Here is a 24,522-nt window from a genome sequence, read left to right on the forward strand (position 1 = left end):
CATTTACTGTACTTCTGAAATTGCAACAGATGTGCATGTTTGAAAAATCCATGTAGAAATACAGGAATTCTGCTTAAGATTGCCTGGAGTCCTTCTCGCTGCCACAAAACTGCACTTCAGCACTCCTCCACTGAGGAAGATAAAGAGCTATCAGAGTTGCACATATTCTCTTGGTAGAGTAAATAAACGTGAATTCAAAAGCCCACAGGCCTAGAACGATATCAGCTTGTTCAAGCACTTGGAGTGGAGGCAAACTGATACTTGTCTGATAATTAGTTATTTTTCTTTTTGTAGCTCTCGGAGAAAAATCAACCAACTCAATTTCTACTTAAAGTTCCTGGAATTTCTTAGCCTACTAGACACACAGTGAAGACCAATTTTTCTGCGGAGCGTTCTCAGAAAGGATCATATCTTGAGAGATTAGAAAATGTATGGTATTAAAGGCAGGGATTGGCAGTGGGTAGCTCTTTTGTTTAGTAGATTTTTCGTGAAGATATAATGAAATCTACGACCCAGTACTAAAAGGTATGTAGTTTTTTGTATTGCAGCATATTTGAACAAAATCTTACTGTACCTACCTCTACCCTCACATTAACGTTAATCTCAGAGGGCTTTCTTTTGCCAATACAGCATACTAGCTGTATGTAACATTAATTGGGATCCCAGCTTTCTACTAATCCAGTCTACCATTCTAGGAAACTCCTCAAAGTTTAACTTTAGAAATCACACAGCAGATTCACAGCGGATTCTTGAGAAATTATTAATGGTGGTGTAATTAAAGACTGAACATAGTATACTACAATGTGCACACACACAACATGCAAGTATTCATGCAACATGAACTACAGTAGTAGCATTTACGCTTCCACAAGGTATGTACATTATTAATTTCCTTCCTTATTATGCTTGCCAATATTTTCAAAACAATTGAGGCAGCCTTTGTTGTTTCAGTATTTACATTTCGTGCAACTTATCAAGTCATATGATATATTACTGATTTGCAGTGTTAATAGTATTTCAAGCTCATAATGCTATTTTTCTTTTGTTACAAGCCTACTAGCCTTGGAACAATCCTACTATGAAAACAGTTGAGAACAACCTCCTCAGCTTCTGACAGTTTCTTTGGATTTTTAATGGTCTTTGACACTGACAAAATTGCTAAGCTATACCTAAACAAAAACTGCTGTATTTTAGAGAGAAAAGCTTAGACTGACTATACAACTTATAGCTGTATAGCCCCAGACTTCAGTAAGTTCTCTTATCATTGTTATTTTACTTATTTATATTTATCCATGTATAAGAAATATGTAATGAAAAGGATTCAATCGCATGGGAAGTAGTTGCATCTTGAAAGCTCGCACAAATACTACCTGCAGAGATCCCATGTATATACAGTACAGATGAGAATTCTGCCATGGAAGATTATCACGTAGATGACCCTGTAGAGTTAAGAAATACAGCAAGGCTTAACTAGGAAATCATTAAATTTTATTACTGCATTATGACAAACAACGTGAATCTGTGGACCGAGGTTAGTGATTACATAACTAATCTTCCTGAGGAACGATTTAACGTTACAGGATCACAGAAAAAATATTGTTGTCTCAGATGGAGGTTCCAAATAACAGGATTTAGGGCTTGGGTTGGTATTTTTTTCTTATTATTTCAATGTTTATATACAATGTACGACAAAGTAAACTGTTCTGAAATTCTTGTCAAACAGGAATCAGAATAGCAGGATACTGTCTTTGACCTTAAAGGATAACAAACCTTCAGTCTTTAAAGAAATATTTTCCAGACAGTATTTCAGAATATACTGATTACTCAAATATTTGGGCAAAGCAGTAGCCCAGTTCTTAGGCCTAGGAATTACTGCTGGGAAAAACTTAAGCTTCAGTTCTCCTGCAGTGTATCAAAACATTTGCATGAGTGAGAGGTCAGAGTTTCCCAGGATAATAAATACAACCGCATTATCTTAAAAACACCACAAAAAATACCACCCCCCTACCACAAAAAGAAAAAAGCTTACAATTATCCCTATTAGCACTTTTGTGGAAGAATAAGATGCAAGTTCTAAAATAATCCAACATAAGGCTGGACGCAATAGACACCTAACTTGCTCTGCAATAATTTCAGTATCGTCCTGAACAAAGCCAGACACTATATATTAGATATAAAATAAGACTTAATGGAACTGGACATGGTATTAATGTTCATCTAATTTTACAGATTAGCTGTACCATCAGCAGGATGCAGTGGCTGCAGATTCTAACTATGACTCCTTTTCCTTTCTCCCCTCCTCTTTGCATGGGTTATGCATCCTGACACCTCACCAAATTCCTTGGAAAGTGCATCTTCAAACAACTAACACTCTGAAGGCAGAAGAAAACAACATGAAATTCTTCAGAAGTCATTGATACTGTTATCAGCTGTACATCAAGGACTATTAGTGCAACATGAAAGATCAGGGGAAAGAGTCAGTCATTTTAGAAAATTCCCTGCATTTCAGAACAATGAAACAACCTCAAAGGTGCTCAGGGGTAAAGAGATTATATACATTATATCAAAAGGCATTCGCTTACAAAAGATATCCTTTTTCTTAGGCATGTCCATAGCAATCACTTTTTTATTGCTCAAATATTATGACTCCTTCCAGATTCTACATCTACCATGACAGTGTTTGCATGTTTACATAAATATTAGTAAATCCATCCCTCTCTCTTTTTTTCTTTTTTTTATCTGCTAGTCTGCTAGTTCAATTCATTATGGTCTATACCAAATGGACTGCAAGCTAACTCATTCTTTTCATCATTTGTTCTCTTCATATTACAGCAGTGAAGAAAACCCGGCAGACCCTCACAATATTTGAAATATCCAGAAAGAGCATCTTGCTGCCTTGCTTAACCTCATTTGGGACATTCTGCAGCCATCACCAGTCACGGTGATCACGTCTTTGTGGGGTATTTTAGTCTGTCTGCTCCTTCTGATTCGGTTTCAATAAAATCACCATGAATACCATTAGCTAAAATATCCAGACTGTGGCAACGTAACCCAGAGGTTCTGAACCTCACTCTTTTGTGGTTGGTGATACTGCACTTAAAGATCTGACGGCACAGTGGATGTGAGCAGAGACGTTACACAGCTGCACCTCTCTCACGATTGAAGTTACACACCACACTGCACAACTAATCGGATGGGACTGATAGTTTCATGAGCTCTCTGCGAATCTGTACCTAATTATCCTGTACCATAACAAATATAACGCTTCCATTTGCTAAAAAAAATTAAAAAAAAAAAAGGCAAGCACTTCCATATAATTCAGTATAATTCTTGAAATCCTAATAAGCCTTCCTATTTCAGATAGGAAGTCAACCTCTGTGGGTAGTAAGGAAGCAGTATGTCCTGCCGAGTGGGCCATGTTACGATTCAAGCATTCAGTTAGAATATCTTTCAGTACTTATTTCCTAGTAACGTAACATGAATTTCCATACAAGTTTCATCCATATCAGTATTTGTCAACAGAATAAACTCGAAAAGTTAGACAAAAATCCTGAGTTTTATACTAGTAACATTACAAGTGGGCTGTACACCCCTTATCTTTAAGATTATAGTCACTTAGCAACTTGGTGATAACTGCCTTTGTTTCAAGAATATTGATAACAAGCTGATGAAACTACTGGCTTGGTGAAAATAACATCTTAAAATAAAGGATGTGTCAGTCAATTTATTCTTATTCTAGGAAATTCTATGTGAGCGCTGAGTCTGATTGCTTTGACAGATAAAGCATATAGTCAAGATATATAACTTGACAACGTTGCATGTGCATCTATTATATTAAATTTCCAGAATTTATCGAGTATCAGTTCCATCTAATTCTTGCAGTATTTGCAATTGTACTCCGCTGAAAACAAAACAAAACCCATCATTTAAAAACCATTTATATACTTAGGAAAAATAATTTTACATAATTTTAATCAGCTCTCAAATTGATGCATTCCTGTTAAAATTTAAGAGAAATTATCTTTGCCTTCTTAAGCAGCACTTTCAAGTCCTAAATAATTTACATTTCTTTTATTTTATTTTCTATGTACTCACAGATGTTTGACAAACTGTGTTATTAACATGTCACTCTATCAGAGATAAAGCATTTTATGAAAAAAAATTAAGCCACCACATTACACACAATTTCTATCTGCAATCTTTTGAAAAACACTGTAAGACAATCTGTAACACAAATAGAAGAACTAGGATTAAAGCCAATCTTAAAATATATGAAGATGGATGAGTCATCTCTATGTTGTTCACTGAAATCTCAACATATAGTTGATATGCTATCATTTCATATCTATATTATGCATACAGAGCATATATTTCACATATATATAGTACACACATATTTATATAAATAGAAGTATTTATGCAGAGCAGTATGTAAAAAAAGACGGGGGGAGAAATTGTGAATTCTTCTTCTGTTATGATTAAAATGCAAAAGAGAATGAAAACATGAACAACAGCAGAACCAACAAAAGCCTTCTTAAAATTGCTGGAGGGAAATGCTTTAATAGGTGAAGAGGAAGTCAGAGCAGAATTACCTGCATCGAAAGTTTGACAGGTGGATCCCAAACCTTTAAGAGAATGCTACACAACCATTTCCAACGTTCTGCCCCCAAAGATGTGTCCTAATGACCATTCATCCACAGTTTAAAAAAAAAAAAAAAACAAAAAACCAAACCCAAAATAGTCTACAGGCTTCTCTAACACTCCTTTTTTTTTTACTGCTTCATGCACTTCTTTTTCCAAATAAAGGGTTTTCAAATAGGGTTCTATAGCCTAAACCAAATGCATTTTTCAGATGCAGATTTCTCTACCCTTCTGCTCTGTAACCTTCCTGTAGAGAGCTCACGCACAAGTGCTAGGACTTCTTTAATCAAATACTGCACATAACTAACCAGTACCTTTCAGTCATACCTTAGACACTTGCTATAAGAGCATAGAGTTCACAAAACCCAACAGAGAACTGCAAGCATCCTTTTGGACTGAAGCCAAAGAAGAATGCATGGGAAAATACGAAATAGCATGCATGACTCCTCCTGAGCAGGGAATGAAGCCAAGTGATAGGATATTAAAATTTTTATAGAAATAATATAGAGAAGCTTTGGTTTACAGCTGTAGCAAGAGTCTAGAAACAACAGGAAAGAGAAAAACAAAGTAAAATAAACATTTCTCCATAGACCAGTAGAGCAGACAAGAGGCACTGAGAATTAAAGAGCGTGGCTGTAAGATGGAAAAGCCACAAGAGGGGACTGCTTAAAAACAGGAAATATAAATGTTAGCAGAAAGAATTCAATTAACTAATTGCACTAAAAGGTGCAATTTGAAAGCTGAAAAAATAAAGAGAAGCCTTGCTAAAGTTGTCTGTGAACAAACACTAAAAGAAGCTGACTGCAAGAATCTTTATAGGAGCTACTTACAGAAAACAAGGTCATTTCAAGCATTTTTACCAGCCTTTTCAGGTATTTTAGAACTGCAAAAAGTGGAAAAGACATCAAGAGATCAAATTCATTCCCCTAAGTAAGTGATCAGTGGCTTTTGAAGCCAGGTAGGTTTTAAGATGAGAAAAAGGCAAACGGAAAGGATGAATAACATTTAAAGGGTGCACAGTGAGCAAAGAGGTGAGAACAGTCCTTCAGAAATAAACTATTCATCAAGCAATCAAGGCTGAGCTGAAACAGTCTACAACCACAGTTAAGGCTAACTGCTTACAACACGAAAGTTAGAGCTGTAGAAAAGCACAAAATACAAGTAATTCTTCTTTTTGAGCATAACGGTTAAGCTCAAGTCACATCATTTCATCTTCTCTTCCTAAACAGATCTAAGTTTTTATATATTTCATTTTCATACAGCCAGGCCTGTACTGATCATCCATCTGCTCTTCAAGCCTGCTAAGGTAGCGAGCCTTCCAATGACCTTTCTAATAAATGGGCTGATAGAAGCTTGATAAGAAATGAAGGCCTGCTTTTATTCTCAGAAATGTCAGAGCCAATTTAACCTATCTTCAAAGGGTTTCTGAAATCAATTTCTCCCCTCAGGAGTAGGTAATGTAGTTAAGCACTTCTGTGGAGAAAGCTGTTTTGATACATTCCAAATTACTGGTAAGGAAGCTAGAAATAACATGATATACTTGGAAGGAGAGTAGCTTTTTCTTTCCTTCACCCTCCTTCCTCACCCAGCAAAACCTGCCCTACGCCATTCCATTTCAATACCAGCAGCTGTGTTCTCATTGCCAGCTATTTGTAAAGAGAAATTGGGTAAATTTTGAAAGTACCTTTTGAAAAGAAAACCCCAATACTTAACACATTATCCATGCTTCACATATGCCTGACAAGCAATAGCAAGAAAGAAAAGAAACACTGCCAGGGAAAAGAGAAACTGAATGAAAGAAGTTAAAAGAAAATTAAAAAGCGCTACCACCTTGCAAACATCCCTCCTTTCCTTCCTGCTTTAAAAGGAAAAAAAGCTAGATAAGGGCACATGTATACTTTTTCTGTTCTTAGAGTGAACGCTGATGCAGAATTTATTAAAAGCATATTAATAGCGGAGGCAGACTCTAGTCTCCTAACTCAGTGATGAATGTTGAAGCACCCCTCTCAAATGAAACACAAGGTTTGAAAAGAAAACCGTATTTCAGGCAACTGAAAACTTGCTATGAGTAACACTGTGTTACTGTACAACATGCATACCTGAGAGTCAATATTCTGCTGATTCAGTTCCTGAAGAACCACATTTCACGTTAACCTCTTGTCCCAAGCCTGTAATAAATGGTGGCAGTACTTTTACTGTACAAAAATGTTCTTGAGAAAAAGAGAAAAAAAAAATTAAGAAAGTTCATTCTCTTGCTAACAGAGGCATCCTGCTAGTATTTTAACTTACACTGCATTCACCTAGACTAACCGTCATGTGTAAATACACCTGCAATACTATGATATGCTATTAATTATCTTAAGCACACCCAGTGTGTGAAGGAGCATTCCTTTTCCCCTTCTTATTCCTTTTCCCCTTGTCTCAGATTAAAGAATAAAGTTGCACTATTTTCTCATTTTCCAGACAGACATACTAACTAATTCAGGCTCAGTCCCACATGGGGAAAGATGTCCATCATGAACTTGAACTCAACACAGCGTTCTCACTCAGAACATGATCCTTCAGTGAAGCAGCTCAAAGACTGTACTTGGCAAAAATGTTTATTACTGATCCTAAATTCAGCTTTCTGACAAGTTCTCCACTACCCATATTACCTCATTTTTGAAGAAAAAGATACTTGAATAGAGAGAGAGAGGGAATAACCACAGAAATTGTCAAATGACACTGCTGACAACAGTTCTAAGCTTCTCTGTTTTTAATCTTTGAATGGTCTTTACCCATGAGACCGCAGAAGTTATGCAAAAATTTACTAACACAAAACCATGTCCAAAACACAGAAATCCAGTTCTCAGTCAGTACAGTACCTTTTCAGTGACTCAGACTTTTTTCCCCTAGCTGTCACGGGATTTCTGTAAAACTTGCCCTCTTTTTTCTTTTTCTTTTTTTTAAATTATGAGACTTTCTCCACTTCTTTCAATTTTGAATTCAAAGTGATTCAAAGCAGTGGCACACCTTTGACTACTCAAGCCTGTATAAGACTGTGCTATCTAAATGAGTAGTTATCTAAATAAATGGCTACTATAGTCCTTGACAATAATTTTACTGTTTAGATTGTTACTCTGAATAATTCTACCAGATTGCCTGAATGACACAAGAGTCTCACTGCATACTAATTTTTGGATGCAAAACTTAATTAGTATAACATAAATATTGAAATATGAACTAAAAAAATGACAGTTTTTGTCACATTTAAAAGGTAATTAGAACCTTTAATGAAATCTATATTTTTTTTGGAAGAAAGATAATCATTTGGTTAATCAGCTGCTATTAGAAACAACAACAAAAAAACCCCCAAAAAACTCAAATAGAATTAGACATTTGTTTTTAGAGCTTTAAGGTTTGATTTCTCTAGTTAATAATATCCTCCTTAAATTTCCTTCCATTTTTGTAGCATAAAGCACAATTTAAATTCGGTTGATATTTTCAAAAACACCCAAGACAGATTCATATTTTCATTCATGATATTTCAGTTCATTGGAGACTTTCAATATACTGCAATCTACAATGCTTAAAAAAATACCTCAGTGTGCAACTATTTAACATTTGGGTACGTTGCTTGTCCTTTACCTGCTGCTTCTCCTATAGGCATGTATTCACTCTCAGCCAGGAGCATGAAAACAACCTTAAGAAGAACTGACAACTAACAGAACCCTGTGGAATCCCAGCGAGAAACTCTGGGGAAACATGGAGATAGCATTTCTGTTAAAAAACAGAAAACAAAGCCAGCCAAATTATGCTTCAAATAAAATTACTTCAATAATTAAATTATGGTTCAAATTAACCTTCGGTTGCAGAGAAAAATAAGTGATGATATCAAAGTACTGCAGTTCAAAAGCGTCACCTCGTCTTCTAATCCTAACTGAAACATATATGTATTAAAAACATTCTTAAGTACAACTATATTAATTTAATTTTAGTTCATGATTGGAAGAAATACCTATCAGAGATAAAGAACTGGTCTCTGAAACATATTCCCTCCTTACTAGTCACATGGGGCATTACCTTCCCCTTCCTTGCCTAGCTCTGGTGGCTGGCTGTCCTAAGAGAAGAAAAGGCAAAGGAAAAGACGACAAAGGTAACAAGGAAATCCATGTGGTCAAAGAATGAAGAAGTCTTCCCTATGCTAGACTTACTAAATCCTGCGCTCCATACTTGGGCAGTGGTTTTCCCCATAGAATTCTGTGCATTAGTTATAAGAAATCAGGCAACAGAGAAGACCAGTATATTGTCATTATGCTTAACCTGACCACATGGGAGTGTATCATCTGTCTGAAAAAAACTGGGATACTTATCTACACATCAAAAATGATTAGAACTGCTGAACTAGAGCCGTTTGCTTCTGCCTTCAGATTCAGAAGGGATTATGGGAAAGCTGTTATTTCTGATCAGCTGGATGCCAAAAAAACCCACTATCACTGAAGGTTAATGATACAGGGCATTAGTCCTCGCTTTATCTCAGTACGAACTGAAAAAGCTCCCTTTTGAAAGGGCAACAATACGCTGCTTTGGAGACATATACACTTAGATTCAATAAAATCATGTAGGTCTACTGGTTTGCGTAGTTACACATACTGATTTTTTCCTTTCTACTTACTGCTCTCCCCCTCCCTGGCCTTCTCTCCCCAAGACAAGCAGCTATTTGTCATTAGCACCCTAAATGGTTTATTAGGCTACATTAGCTTCTAGCTAGAAAATTAACAAACATCATCCTTGTACAAAACAATAAATATATCAGTTTTCAATCACCTGCTATGCACACAGAACAATACTTACTTCAGTAACTTGGCACATCTAAAGGCAAACTTATTTTGCATTTTAGCTGTATTTCAGAGGGCTATTTGGAAAAGTATTTTTTTTATTACCACAATGTGCTGTAAATTTACAAAAAAATTTAGCATCACTTTTCAGAGTCCAATTGAGTAAGACAATAATACTTAGTGGCTCTATCATTCAATGAATACAGTGATCCATCACATTAGTCTAGAATCTTTCAAATACCATGACGTAAGACATCCCTTTTTCAATTCCTGGTTGAGCTTCAAAGCCTCCCTGCTAGCCTTCCCAATTCTATGTTCTCTTTAGTTAAAGATTGATTTTTGCTATTGTCCTACCAACTACTCTACTCTATACAACAAACACTGGGCAACCAAACAGCATTCCCTCGGGCAGATGGTACAGCCGAAGGACGGCTTGTGTGTATTTGTATGCTATGTTTATATAAGCTATTCGTAAAAGAAACGGTGATATTTGAATATAAAAATAAAACATAATTATTCCAGAACTTGCAGAAAACCTTTATCAAGTCCTTGCTGTTTCACTTTTAAGAGGTTTTAACAAATTTCAGTTGTCAAAAATGTATCAGATAGTATTTGGGACAATTAATTTTAGATGATCCTGGGCACTTGTGCTGTCAGGATTTCTTCAGGAATCTGCCATTATTGCAGATGAACACACACAGCGACTGCAGGTTGAAAGCTTTTGTGTAAGTTTTCAATAGACTGTATTTCCAATCTCACTCAGAGAAAGTATACTTTTGTTTAAATGCTTTGAAATTGAACCGTCTGGTAAGAGAATACTCTCTTGATTTAACAGCTTGGCTTCCTCCAAGCCATTGATCTACTCACAGAAAACAGCTCTTAGTATTACTATACTGCTCCACACAGAGTGACAAGAGGCAGAGAGTTAAAGAAAATGAACACAGCAGGGTCTGATGTCACACTGTCTGCAAAAGGCATTTAGTAGTTACTTCACCCAGCAAAAAGCTTATGTTGCACCCTTCCCTTCCCTTCCACCTTAGACTGTCTTCTGAAGAAATCTGAGAGGACAATACAGCAGGACAACCAGATTATTAAAACTATTTTATAACAGCCATCTAGATTTAGGGAATAAAACTGCTTATGGAACTTTAAAGCGCGGTGCAGATGCTCTACATTGTTACAATGGTATCTCACATCAACCAAACATTGTACTCCTCTTCACTAACTTTGTTAGGCTAAACGTATCCACAGAGAAGAGAATAAAATTTCTGTGGTGCAACCTGTAAGTAGATCAAAAATCAAAAGACTCAGGCTTCTATTTAAAATAGCACAATTTGCATTTGTCTTAAGACGCTGCCCTGACATATATTTAACTGGATGCCTGTAAAGTATAGGAAGATTTTATGGATTTGACCATATTTACAAAATACAAGTTTCACAGCAGTCATCTCAAAGAGAAGCTGCTTATATGGAGTTCAGCTGTATTTTAGAAGGACCATTCAAAGATCCAGGCAGCTGCTTAAACTGTTATAAAGGAAAATGAAGCTTAGATTTCACATAAATGAACTTTTCTTCAAAGCACCAACGTTAGAGAATTTGAGTTCCAGTACAGTTATAACTCCATCGCTCCCCGAGACTGCAGAAAAGGATTAGGTACTGCTGAGCTCTAACAAAAGAGCAGCTGAAAGGGTGTGGCAGACTTTTCCTATGAAGCAGGGCCAGCTAAATTAGAGACTGTTTTAACTTGGACAAATGGGTAGTTCTTCCTTGATGCAAGGCCAAGAAAACTTTGCATAGTTTATATTCCCTCGGCTTCCCCACCCTTCATATGCTGTTCTTCCGTCTTGTTAGGATATGCATAATCAGATTATGAAAACCAAGTTACATAAAAATCTTAACGGAATTAGGCTGTAGGGAAAATGTTACCTGCCATAAATACAGAACAATTGTTATATCCAGAACAATTATTATATACACATACATATATGCATATCTGAGACCACGACCTTATTTTATCACTACAGCTTCTCTACCATTCCAGATACTCAGATTTTACACTGATGGGGGAGAATTGGACAGAATTAGTTCAAGATTCCTTACCTATGTTAATTTTATTATGTGGTACTTGATCTGAGCTCCTATGGTAGCAGTTTGGATGAATTACTGATACAGGCACATCACAGCGTAAGATCAGTCCTGATTGTAATTTTCCTATTTAATTCACTTTAACAAGATTATTTATAGATAAAAGTCACAAACAGAAAATATTCAAAGGCCAGGAATGCATTATTCATCTGTTTCTTTTACAAGACAACAATAAAAATGTACCCAATGACAGAGATGCTTTAAGCAATATCCTAATTGGCTCAGGCATCCTTTTTCAAAAATATTTCCTATGTGCTGGTCTGTACTGAAAAAATCATTTGATAGTACAGACTTCAAAGAGCTGAAGTATGATAAAAACTTGCATGATTTCATTCCTACAGTCACTTTCGGATACTACAGAAGGATAAGGTGTTAAGGTGATGTCTGCGTATACCAATTAATGTGCAGGTAGAGAAGAATTCTAGTTTTCTTTAGAAGTTGGTGTGACAATATTGAAGAGGGAACAACCTAAATTTTTTTTTAATTCAGTATTACTCAGGTTCAACAACTTGTGATACAGTGAGTCACAGGGCTGCAAATGCCACTCTCCAGCATCACAAAAACTAGGTAAACTGCCTAAGACAAATCTGCCAATTTTAACTATCATGATACAATGAGAATGGTTCCCACCAAAGCTAGAGATAAGAAGATGCTTCTACTAATGCAGGTCTTACGTGCATGGTTACTACATAATTGAAATTTGAATGAACAGGTACCATAAAATATTGTTTAGTAGTATATCCTTATTTCCAATTCTGTAGTTTTAATCACATATGAGATACCAGCCCCAGTAATTACCTTAGACACAGAACGAATGAATGAACTCTTCCAAAGACGGTGTGACTTTCAAACAGACACTTTAACCTAACGTTAAACTTTGACATTAAATATTTCCTGTGTAAAAATGAGATTACAGAAAGTGTGTGTGGGGTGGGGGGGGAGACAGGGCATGAATGGGGCACACTTGCTTTCTCCACTTTCAGAAGGAAAGAAAAGAAAGAGTCCTAAGTCTTAGACTAGAGGCTTTCAAAAGCTCTATTCTGCAACTTTGCTATAGCAAGATGGCCTGCTATGCAAATATATTTTTTTCACATGGATTTAAGTTGAACCACAGCACACAACCAGCAGGGATCAGAACATTAGCATATATTAAGGGGATCATTCTGAATAGGATCAGCAAGCATAGCATGCCTGCCACAGAAATTAATTTTTTTCTCCCTCTTCTATATTAATTATATAAACACAAAAAAATCAATAAAGGAGGAGCAGCATGTTAATCCAGCTCCAGCTCCTAAAGCCACTGATTTTCCACTAACGTGTTTTGCTCACTGGTAATATTTTTCAAAGGCTCTTACATGGCTTAGATTTTTATAAAATGGAACTTGGTACTTAGTATCATTAAAAGGAAGTAGCATTAGACTTCTAAAACCCCTTTTGAGGGCTGTAAAGTTAAAATATCCAGAGCTACCTACCAAATAAAAATAAGTTCTCATAAAGAAGAAAAGCAGCTTTAAGAACTGTATTCCGTATCACGGAATCACCAATAGTAAGTAGATGAAGGTAACCATATTTTGACAATTTAATATGAGCACTGCTTCCAACAAGTCAACATTTGCTGCCAATTAACTGAGCTGTGAGGCAACAGGGAATCCGCTTTTGAGAGCATTGCTCTTATCAGCGCCATTGACCTTCCAAGCCACAACATCGGAGAGGTTGGACCACAACCAGTTACAAACGACCACCATCTCTGGAAGCAACTGCTTCCACGGTTTCTATGAGCCCTGAGGCTAGTAACTAAGAGTAGATGGAGCCCTCATACATATGTATATATTTAATGTGTCTGTGTTTGTCTAAAGTATCATACACGTATGGTACATTAATACTACCACATTAAGCAACAGCTCATATCAGTGCTCCTCTTTATCCAACTCAGCGGCCAACTTAGAACAATAAATATAGGTCATTGAACACAACAGCAATAGGACAGTTAGACACTCATTTACCCTAGTGCTACCCAAATGATTAAGCTTTCATCTTAAAGAAGCCATCATCAAGATGAAGTACTGATGTTTAGGAACTTGTTCCTTGGAAGACCCGGGAAGAAAAGCCTGTCTGTTTAGATCTGTTTAGATTATGAAAAAAATGATTTGCATTTCTACCACTAAATACAGTACAAAACCTACGTAGTTTTTTATTATTATTATCATCACCTTTTTAAATGACAAACACATGAATCCAGAACAACTCCCATGCACTGTTAGAGACCCATGTTAGGGAAGAAAGATCTAAAACATAGCCTGGATTTTTTTTTTTTTTTTTTACTTTTTTAAAACAAAAGACAGGAAAGCTGTAATGGTCCCTAATTCACCCTACAGATGGGCCAATGAGAACATTACACCTCTGTATAATAAACATTTATTTTTAAAAGTTTTCAGGTTTCCATCCCAAAGCTCCACTGATTTTTAAACAGTTATTTAAAAGGAGAGGTAAAGACAAAGTAAGCATTAGAGAATTCCTTCAAACTGCTCCTATTATGGCTAATTAAGGTTAAAAGAAAAACCCAATATAAGGAAGGGGGAGAACACAAAAGTTGTTTGTTTTCATTCAGTAGCTTTTAAAAGCTAATTCTAATTCCATTCAGATTGATTTTTGAAAAAATATTAATACAGGGGAAAATGTACCTATGAACAGCTACAATCATTACTGCATATCTGAAGGTGTAAGCATATTTTCTAATCGAGAATAATTTATGTTATGCAGGAATTTCCTTTATCTAGGTGTCAGTAATCATGTTGGTTTTAGCACAGCATTTAACAAAATTTTCGTATTTTACAACATCAGTGGAAAAAAAAATAATTGGAACAACTATGAACATCAGCTTAAAACACACTAAGTGGTAAAGAAAGAGTAACCCGTCAGGAATATAATGACAAGAAAGCATTGCCTCACACAGAAGTGGAACAGATTAGCGATGGAATGATCAAATTAATTTTCTGTAAAAGGTAATAGATTGAAAATTTGTAAAGGAAAAGCTCATGTCACATACTTTCCTTTTTAATTACATTCATAATTTTTTTTAAAGCATAAATTCACTTTTCACAATGAAAATGTTTCAAGAACAGGAGCAGATTATGCTTTGCCTGCTTTCCTGTGCCATGTGACCGGGAAAAGTTCCTTGTCATAAAGGGGAAATACCAGGTACGTTAACGGAGCAAAGCAAAGGTAGAAAGTGGAACGCACCTATTCCACCCTCCAGATATTGGATGGCTCAAGGCTAAATCATATATATTGAAAAGGACATAAATCTTATCTTTTTTTTTTTTTTTTTTTAAACTGTTTGCTGCTGCCCCTGACTCACTTTAAGGAATTCTCACACGTTCTCTTATAATTCAATGAAAAGCTCACATCTTTCAGCTTGTCTCCTGTAAAGCTTCTTCTGTGAATATAGTACATTCCCAGATGAGAAAGCCAATTTTTTTTAAAGGTTCAACCATAGCTAAAAGGACTAAAACTGAACACTCAGATCTGCCTTCTGCAAGCTCCAATTTTCAACTAGGTATTATATACAAGGTGTGCCACATGCATCCAGAAAGTCCTTGCCTAGATTTTTAAATCTGAAAATATAAAGAATAAACAGAAGTGTGGAAAGCAAGATACAGCATGCATGAAATGACATATAAAAACTGACAATACTTGTGTATATTTACTTACTTTCTGGTGGTAGATAGATTAGTGTATAAAGATAAAATAAAATAATTTAGCATGCTTTACACAGGCATATAGCAACATACTTAGGTATAAGCGCATCAAAAGCTATCCAGCAGTCGAATGGTGAAAAAATAAATAATCAGTAGTTTATCCATCAGAAAATAGGAATATTATTGACAATTTTTTTCCTCGGTGCTGAAGTTACTCAGGAAGATTTAATCTAAGTAATTATATATTCATAGAAAAATCCATCTAGAAGAAAACTCAATAGATCACCTATAGCATCTTCTTTCCTTAAAGGCAAAACCAGCCACGTTTATGCTGTTCCTGATATATTTCTACAGCTTGTTCCCAAAGGCCTCCAGTGACAGATTACATGATCTCTCAAGGCTATCTATACCACTGGTTTGCTATTCTTGCTGTTAAAGGAGTTTTTCCTCACAGCATCTTCTTCATTGCACTTAGTTTTCAAACAGTAATGTTAGTCTTAATGGTTTCACAACAGTGTAAGTCAACTGAAGTTGTTCACATTTCTCATGGCCAGAGATTCTTGTTCATAGCTTTGCACCAGCTCAGTTGTCTGAACAACTGCATGACAAAAGGATTCAGGGAGCTGGTATTGTCAGCTCACTATATAGATACATGAGTGCCTACATCAGTGTAGGCACTAGGAAGGCAGTCAGAGGCACATCACACTGCAGAAGTCTAGAAATAGATAATGCAGAAGCTGTCTAACTCTATTTGTGTGTGGAAGCCACATGATGTCACACCAGTTTAACTGCATCTACACTAGCAAATTGTATCACTTCAATTTGATCAGCATGAATGTAAATCTTGCATAAAATCTGTATAGGCTGAGTATAACAGAGTACAACAAAAGCAGCCAGTGGCTCTACACAAGGAGAAGTTTTTAGAGAAATCAGTAGCCAAAAGGAGAACGTCACCAGTGATGTTCTGTGTCTTGACATAGAGGGCTGCCATTAAAGAAGAAACAGTACATTGATTTTCTGCATTGCAGAGTCCTGGCCATTGAATTCTGGACTAATTTTTCCAGTAACTATCATGTATTCTCAAATAAAATACGAAAATGTCAGGCAAAGAACTAGTGATGGCATCTGCACTTTTTATACTGATGACTAGTACTTAAGAAACTCATCCAAGACAGGGGAATACTCAATATCACTTTTCTCACACAGAATATGAATCTTTACCTTAGTGCCACCTTACTATTGGATGGGACTCTGCAACAAGTAGCACTTGAATTGAGTACAAGCTTCAGAAATATTCTCCCTGATCCCTAACTGAATATACATACCAATCCATGTCTAAACGTTCAGTTTGTTGTGCCAGTCTTAGCGCATGGGACTCGTGGAAGCAGCACAACTGGTCTGCAGCAGTGTCTTCAAATTGCTGTCCAGTCAGAAGACTGGACCACCATTTGGTACACATGTTTTTCTGTGCTAATTGAATCTCTCATGTTAAAGCTGGTCTGCTTCACATGAATAAGTAAACATTCAATGGAGAATTTGGCATTCAAGTGGGCCACCTCCAAAGTGAATACCCTGCATCTGGCTATTAACACTAAAGTATCGATCTCACTCGTTAATAAACAAGGGGAACAGCTCCAACAAAACACTCAGTAACACCTCAACAGAGCCTACAGCTAGCTGATTACAGCATCCTCCTCAGAACTCAGTGGAATTTAGCTTGGTTTCCCACATCTTGAGTTGGAACCACTAGAACCCACTGCATTATAAGCGCCTGAAAATGAAATGCTTTGCTCAACACACACACACACGGCGATTGTCACTTCAATATGGGGACAGAACTCAAATGAAAACAAGAACACCTCAGAAGAAACTGATCTGAACCTCTTTATTCCCCCCCACACCACCGTTTTCAAATTTTCAGTTCAGCTACCAAACTGAAAAGTCAGCTGCACAAAGCCTGCCACAGAACTCCTCGCTAAATTATAGCCAATTTCTGGCAGCCATGTCAAGGGGCCTTCAAAGAAAGAAGCAAGAGATATGGGCCATTTCTGGGAAACTTCCTGTTCTGTTCCATGAACAAAAGTCAGTTTGGGAAGAATAACAAATTCTTATCTGGAAAAACAACTTCACAGCATCATTGGCTCTAAAGGTGAAAACAGAATAGAAAGTTTATGTTGGAAGTAAAATTGAGTACTGCAGTTAGATATTAGCTGCACTACGTGTGCTGTAATAGCACTCTCTGAGGGTATTCATGAAACTAATTTGACCTAATGAGGCAAACCTCTCTCCCTTATACTTAAAAGTCAGAAATCCAAAAAAAAAAAAAAATCTGTGGTAACTGTATATAGCTTTTTCAACTATTTGCTGCCTCTCCTTTGAGGGAAGCCTCATCTATGAGATAAGGTTACATTTTAAAAAAACGAAGAAAAAGCCTCCCCCTAACATGTACTTTTATTTTTGTACTTTTTTTTTTTTTTTTTACAGTTTCTTTGCACATACTGTCATCTTCACTTGCATCATTCTTGATAGATTATGCTTTCAACATAAAAGCCATCCAACCCTCCCCAATATGACAATATGTTAGTTTCACTTGGAGATGACAAAGAAAGAAGAGCCAAACTATTAAAGCCTAAAATAGTGCGGGGGGCGGCACAGAGAGGGGAAGCTTGGAGCAGAGGAGTTGCACTCATAATTTTACAATCATTTTGGCTTTTAAAACTTATACTCAAATTTCATGCTTTTCAGGCAGAAGGACTAGAAAGATTGGTACAGCTAAGCTGAGAGTTTATGACACATAGGAATTCAGGATCAAAAGGAACCATCTGGTTCATTCACTTCACTGCAACTGCAATAGCTTTTTAGTCCTGAAGGGTCAATGCCATACCCACATGTACAAAAGGGAATGATTCCAATGCACTACAACAAATTTAAAACCTTTAATACTAAAAGATACTTAAGATACTTAAACATAATCATAACACATCAAAGGAAATGACAACACATATAGAATTGTGCACATGAAAGCCGATGATATTAGCATTCTATATTCCTAAAGTGACCTTTGAGTATTTTATATTTAGTTCAAAATTCTAAATAAAGCTAAAAGTTATTTTAAACAATTTTGTTTCAATTATGTAAGACAATGATGGCAAAATTAAAACTCAGGTTTGATTCAATAACTGTCACCAGATCTGCTAGTGTGGAGGAGGTGAGAAATATCCACTTTCAGCTTTGAATTTCCTGCCTTTTTTCTGTGTCAGATCCTTTTCTGCATCAAGAAAAAAATCTCAGTTTTCATCCTCTGTTCTGCCTACAGACACCGCACCTCTGTGCTTCCCATCTGTCTGCTCCTTGCTTGGCTGTTCTTCTTTGACTAAATAACTCCCAAAAGATCTCTCTTGGCCGTGCTTGCCAGTCCAACTTTGTCAGGACTGTCACTACAGGAGGCAGAAGGTTGCAGGCAATCTAGCAGTTCAGCGCCCACCTTTGCAGTGAGCAGTCTTGCTACAGCACTCTTACATTGACCTGTCATTGACAGGCTTTAGGTTCACATTCTTGGAGCATTAATGAATATTTCCTTCTAAGCAATTCAGTATTTAATATTGTCAAGTATAAACTCAGGCATATACTTCAAATACAAATTTTAAGGTGGATTCTCCCTTATTTTCCCATTTTGCTCTGTTCAATACTTGACTCTTATCAATGCATCAGTATCCCATCTATTACTCTCTTCTAGAGTTCTAAACACTTAAGAGAAGAAGGCAGGCACTTCAGTGCTGCTTTCTTCTCTCCCTGCTCAGTATCTCTATCCAGAATTCAAAAAATGCAAACAAATACCTGATAATGTATTTTCAATTCAACACAAAGGAAAACTAACTCCAGTTTTAACAATTCATGCAATTTGTCTGTTACATACTGATTAGTAAGTAAAAATAACTATTACAATTGGCCGATGCTTAGATTTCTGTACTGAACGCAACTCCAACTTGACAGGACGTTTTCTATCCCCCAAAATTTGTAAGCTTCTTAACAAGTCAGTTTCTATGGGTATTGTTTCAGCTGATAAATTCTGTTTTCAACAGTAAATCATCAAATTACTTTCAAAGGACAAACTGAATTACTCTAAGGAAACTCAGAACACAAAGGTATTCTGGCCATTACACTTACCTAATACACAGCAAACCCAGGAAAAATGGGACAAGAGTCAAAGGCTAACAAAGGTGTTTCCAAAACAGGTATCAGAACACCTGACTTTAAAGCACGCACCTTTCAAGTGGAAACCAAAACCCAGGGTTAGCCCTTTAGCTTCTCACACTTTGCACTGTATCACAGAAAAACATAAAGTCATCAGGTGACGAGATGTGGTTCATCTTTTACTGTTTGGGGATACAGTACAATTCCTATTCCAACATCAACTTGTCCTTACCATATGAATGCTTTTTTCCTTAACATGTAACACAACTCCTTCTTGCTACAACCAAAATCATAATCGCTTCATATTCATCAGTGATAGCAAAAGGTAGTTTATTCTCATCACCATTTCTTTTAACTACAGCGGCAAAAGCAGTTGTTCCCTACCTTTTTCACTTTGTGTCATCGAGTATTCTCGACTAAATTACTTGCACATTCTCCCCCCCCACACACACCTTTGTTTTTTCTCTTTTTTTCTTTTTCTTTTTTCCCCCGTCTTAAGGCAGGCTATCTGGAATTCTAGTACTGTTTTCAAACATGCACAACCATGCGGTTCTCTCCCCAATCTCTTGTCTACCGATTATCAAGTATACTGTATATACTAAATATACAAACATATTTAATAAAATTGGTCTTAAATCCCTGCAGAATCCCACCAATTCATGGAGAACCATGCTCTCCAAGTACATTTCTGTAGTGCACCCTACAACAGTTTTAATTTAGACCCTGGATACTTCTTACGGTCAATGTCAAAAATGCTGCTGAAATCACGACATCTGCTGTTTCTTCCCCAGTCATATCATGCATTACCCTTTTCAACTCCATGCTGACTGCTACGCATCAGCATGGGGGTCGGGAGCAGAAATGGGCTAGGTTCCCCAGAAAGGTGATACAAAAATTCCATCTTTGAATAGAATTAACCCACAGAAAATTTTAAGTACAGATCATACCTCTAGCCTTTCCTTATGAGCAGTATACGTATCCCAAAGCTAACTACATGGTGCTGGACACTTGAAAGAGTGGACTGCTAAAGGAAGAAGAGCTGAGCCCTGCTTCTAAATAGATTAGTGATTTGAACATTTGTTTAAGAGAAGGGAGACAGATTCAGTTTCCCGCTCAGCCAGAGGTGATTCAAACCCGCAATTCTTACAACCCGAAAAAATATTCCAACCACAAGTCTATTGAAGAGCCTGGGTGAAAAAATTTTTAAATCCTTCCTTGAAGCTCTTTTATATGAGGAGAATGGCAAAGCAAAACATTCTGCTAGGAATGAGAAATCTGTTTTGCCTCATTGCCCTTAGAACGTGTGAGCACATATTCTGCAGCTTATATTTAAAGTACACATATGCAGGTACACATACAAATGCTATTTGGCAGCATATTCTATAAACGTATATTTTGTGTGCATGTGTGAGATGCCTTACTACATTAATGGCATCATTGGGTTTTACTTTCTACATTTTGAAAGTATTAACATAGTTTGGAGTGGAAAGAAATTTGAAAGAGAATCCAAGAAACTATCTTCTGTTTACTCCAAAGATAACAGCAGTCTTCTGAGAACTTCACAGAGCACTTCTTCCTTTGATCCTTAGGGTTTTTTTTTCCCCTCCCCGTAAGATACATAAACTCAAAGAGAGGGAGTAATATACCTAAAAACGTAAGTGACCACTTAAAGCACCCAAGGATATCAAAGATACTTGTCCGCACTTAGTTGGTAGACACATGACAGAGACTACAAGGGACTTCTGCCTTTCTGGAGAGGAATCTAGAGGAAAGGTTGGATGTCTTTGGAAATCTAAAATTGTACTGGATGCCTACCTGCAGGCCACTGAATTCCACTCCAAGTTTGGAAATAAGTGTTAGCTACAGGTAAGTCAGGATCATAAACTGCTTTCAAACTCTCTTAAGACAATCTTAACTGAAATGAAGGTAAATGCCACAGCAATAACCAGAAAGCATTAAAAGTACAAGCTTAATTACCTTTTTAAAAGAAGAAAAAAAATAAAGGGCCATAAACTCATGATATGAGCAATCAATCATGAGAAAAATACCACAAGAAGAGATTACATACACATACATACACTGTTTTAAGAAATACTTCCTTCTTCAGGGTGTTCCCTCTGGATATCATTCATATCCATTCAGCCATAATGTACCAACCTAGCTTAATTTTGAAAGAAATGACTTTTTTTTTTTAATTTGCAGTAAGTTAAATATTAAATAATAGAAAAAATTAAATAATAGAAAATCAGAATGTCAGGACAGACTAAATATTATACTTGTTGTTCAAAAGGAGGAAGCAAAAGCAAGAGCAGATGCTTTGGGAGGCAAAAGAAATTTGATGGACATGACTTCAGGCAGTACACAGGCTAACCAGCTGTTCCCAACCCCAAAGTAGCACATTCCAGACAATTGCATAAACATTCTTCCTCATGGCCTGAGATCTTGAATGAGATCTTGAATGACATTAAAACTTGAGTAAGTCTTGGGTAGCAAAGAGAGTCACCAGTTAAATCAGAAGACACAGAATCACACTAAGGTAATCATTAATACCTAAATGACAGGTCCACTGCTTTCCTAAATTAAACTGTTCAAATAAATACATAAGGAAAATAGTTATAAGATGACAGGGCAAGAGGAAAGAGTAGATCTACTATTCTTTACTTACAAAATATTTCTTTGACAAGTCTAAACAGTTTATACTACTTGGGGGCAGGGACAGGAGACAGGAAGGAAAGAGAGCAAATTAAATATGTGAAACTCAATTGACAAATTGCTTGTTTACCTTAATTTTTTTTTTAATCCTTCCTGCTAAATTATCTCTAGGTTCCTTCTTCGGTAAGCTTTTAATTTCCAAAATTACAGGGAACTATGTAAGTAGTTAAAAAAAAAAAAAAAAACAAAAAACCACACACTCATTTTTTCAGCTGTTCTAAAATTTAAATTAATATTCACTGCGGAAAAGATTGATTTATAGATTAAATTTTGAATAAGATTAAAAATTAGAGTAATCATAAAATAAAAAGAAAAAAGTCAGAAGAAAAACTGTAATAATGTCTATTTTCTTCAGTAGGATGCTTTCATTACAGTTCTAAGATCTAATCCATCTTGGGTCAGATATCCAAAATATCCTAAGTTACTAGACCAATGGTTTTCATCTATACATTTTAAAAATTTAACTGTACCCTCACCAGGAGGAGTAAAAACATGAAGACAACACACAACTACTACTACCTAGTCTGTTCCACAAAAGTCAAACTCTTACTTGTATTGGTAAAAGCCCGGAGACATTTAATGATTTTCATCTGAACAAATTAGCAAAAACCAGATCATTTCTCCCTGTTCCGCCATGACCTCTCAAAAGGGTCTTTACATTTCCATTTCTCCTTCAACTCAAATATTTCCATCTTCTATCCCTTTAGAAATTAGACGATTGACACATAACAGCACTGCTTTGTTTAATGAGCTGAAAATATTCCAGCGGAAAGCTACTTATCTATGGACCTAACAAACTGGTAATGTACAGAGGCAAACGTAAAAAGAAAGGAAAGGGTATTTGTTTCAAACAACCAAGACATTTAAGAGCATAAAAAGCAACTACAACGTAAAGTTCATCCCTCCAACAAAGATCTTAACCTCAATTACCGAAGATAATGTTTCCAAATATTTTATCTACTTTTTCATACTTTCCAGCTATGCTCTGCGAGAACTTCTCATTGTTAACAATGAAGCTATCCCTTTGATTTTTTTATATGGTATAAATATTAAGAAACCATGCACTCAAGGCTACCAAGATTAAAGATGTGACTATCACAATTCTCTAGTTACACTATTAACATTCAAGTCACCCAACTCCTTAAAGCTATGGACAACATCTGATCAGTTAATCAAACTTCAAAGATAAACCACAAAACACAGCTAGATGTCAAGATCATTTATCTTACCTGACAGGCAGATGTATGTTAAATATTCACCCTGACCCCCAGTAGCCAGAAAAGGAATCTTTTTCTTCGTTCTTCTTTTCACTTGGACAGCTCCCAGCATCCTTTCATCATGTGGGGCAAAAATTTCTTTGCTAATTGCAGACTTGGCACTCATTGTAGATCACAGATAGAACAGACTGCTGCTCTCCAAAATAAATCTAAAAATAAAACGATAAAACTATTAGGCACTACTCCCAAGTTATGAGAGAATACAATCAACTTGCATGGGCATTAGCAACTCTGACCTTCAAAATAGCCTTTAATGATTTAAAGACTTGAGGGGAGATAATTTCATGAATTTAACTAGAGGCAGAATTTCCAAAGTATCTAAGAATTTTGAGTACTCACAGATGTTACGCATGTTTTGAAATCCCTCTGAAGCTAGCCTGGCTTATTTTGGGCAGGAGCAGTCCACAATAGCACAGCAGTGTTATGCTAAATCTTCTCAGAGGGACCCCCTGTAATTTTTAGTTCTGCACAAAAGCTCCATTTATTCTCTCTGAGACACTGGAGGAAAACTTGTCTGTCCCAAAAGAAAGTGCTGCAAGGGCATCCTGAAGGAATAGTGAGCTTGAGTCAGCGCCCACTCTGCAGTTTGGTCACATCTGCAGACAGCAAGTTGCGTCCACTGAAAATACAGGAAGCTTAAATCTCTTCTACAGCTATAGTTTGTGAAGCGCCTGCCTCAGTGACAGCACTTGCTTAAGCACCTGCACTTCTTGCTGCTTGAGCACCTCATCCCCTCAGCTACTTCAGGGCAACCACCTGTGCAACTGCAAAGGAACCAGTATCAGAGAAATCACCTGGGCTAACAGACAAAACCAGACCTCTCCCTTTTCACGAGGGAATTTTTACCCAGGTCAATTCCTTAATGTGTTTCACCACATAATAATACAAGCAACTTCAGAGCAAGATCGGGAGAGAAAAAAATTGGAGAACGGGTATGGAGAGGACGGGTAGCTGCTTATTTAGGCCTGTCCACCAGAAGAAATGCCTGTTGGACTGCAGCTTAAAGAGGCGCCTGAGAACTCCACTACAGGGGTGCTC

The 24,522-nt window shown here is 36.6% G+C and overlaps 1 protein-coding gene across 6 annotated transcripts in view; it reads right to left on the minus strand.

The window, feature by feature from the left end:
- The window catches only part of STXBP6 (syntaxin binding protein 6), a 135,045-nt gene that overhangs the window by 66,132 nt on the left and 44,391 nt on the right, over positions 1-24,522 (minus strand). For 4 of the 6 annotated variants that reach the window (XM_068946361.1, XM_068946362.1, XM_009677726.2 and 1 more), the window contains exon 2: positions 23,437-23,633. The exons of 1 other annotated variant lie outside the window; for it this stretch is intronic. In XM_068946361.1, the coding sequence (XP_068802462.1) occupies positions 23,437-23,590 (154 nt within the window). In that variant the 5' untranslated portion in view covers positions 23,591-23,633. Of the gene's footprint in view, positions 1-1,370; positions 1,440-23,436; positions 23,634-24,522 lie in introns of all 6 variants that reach the window. One more of the 6 variants, XM_068946364.1, reaches the window with a different exon arrangement.

This window comes from Struthio camelus, chromosome 5, assembly GCF_040807025.1.
Source record: "Struthio camelus isolate bStrCam1 chromosome 5, bStrCam1.hap1, whole genome shotgun sequence".
Taxonomy (NCBI): domain Eukaryota; kingdom Metazoa; phylum Chordata; class Aves; order Struthioniformes; family Struthionidae; genus Struthio; species Struthio camelus.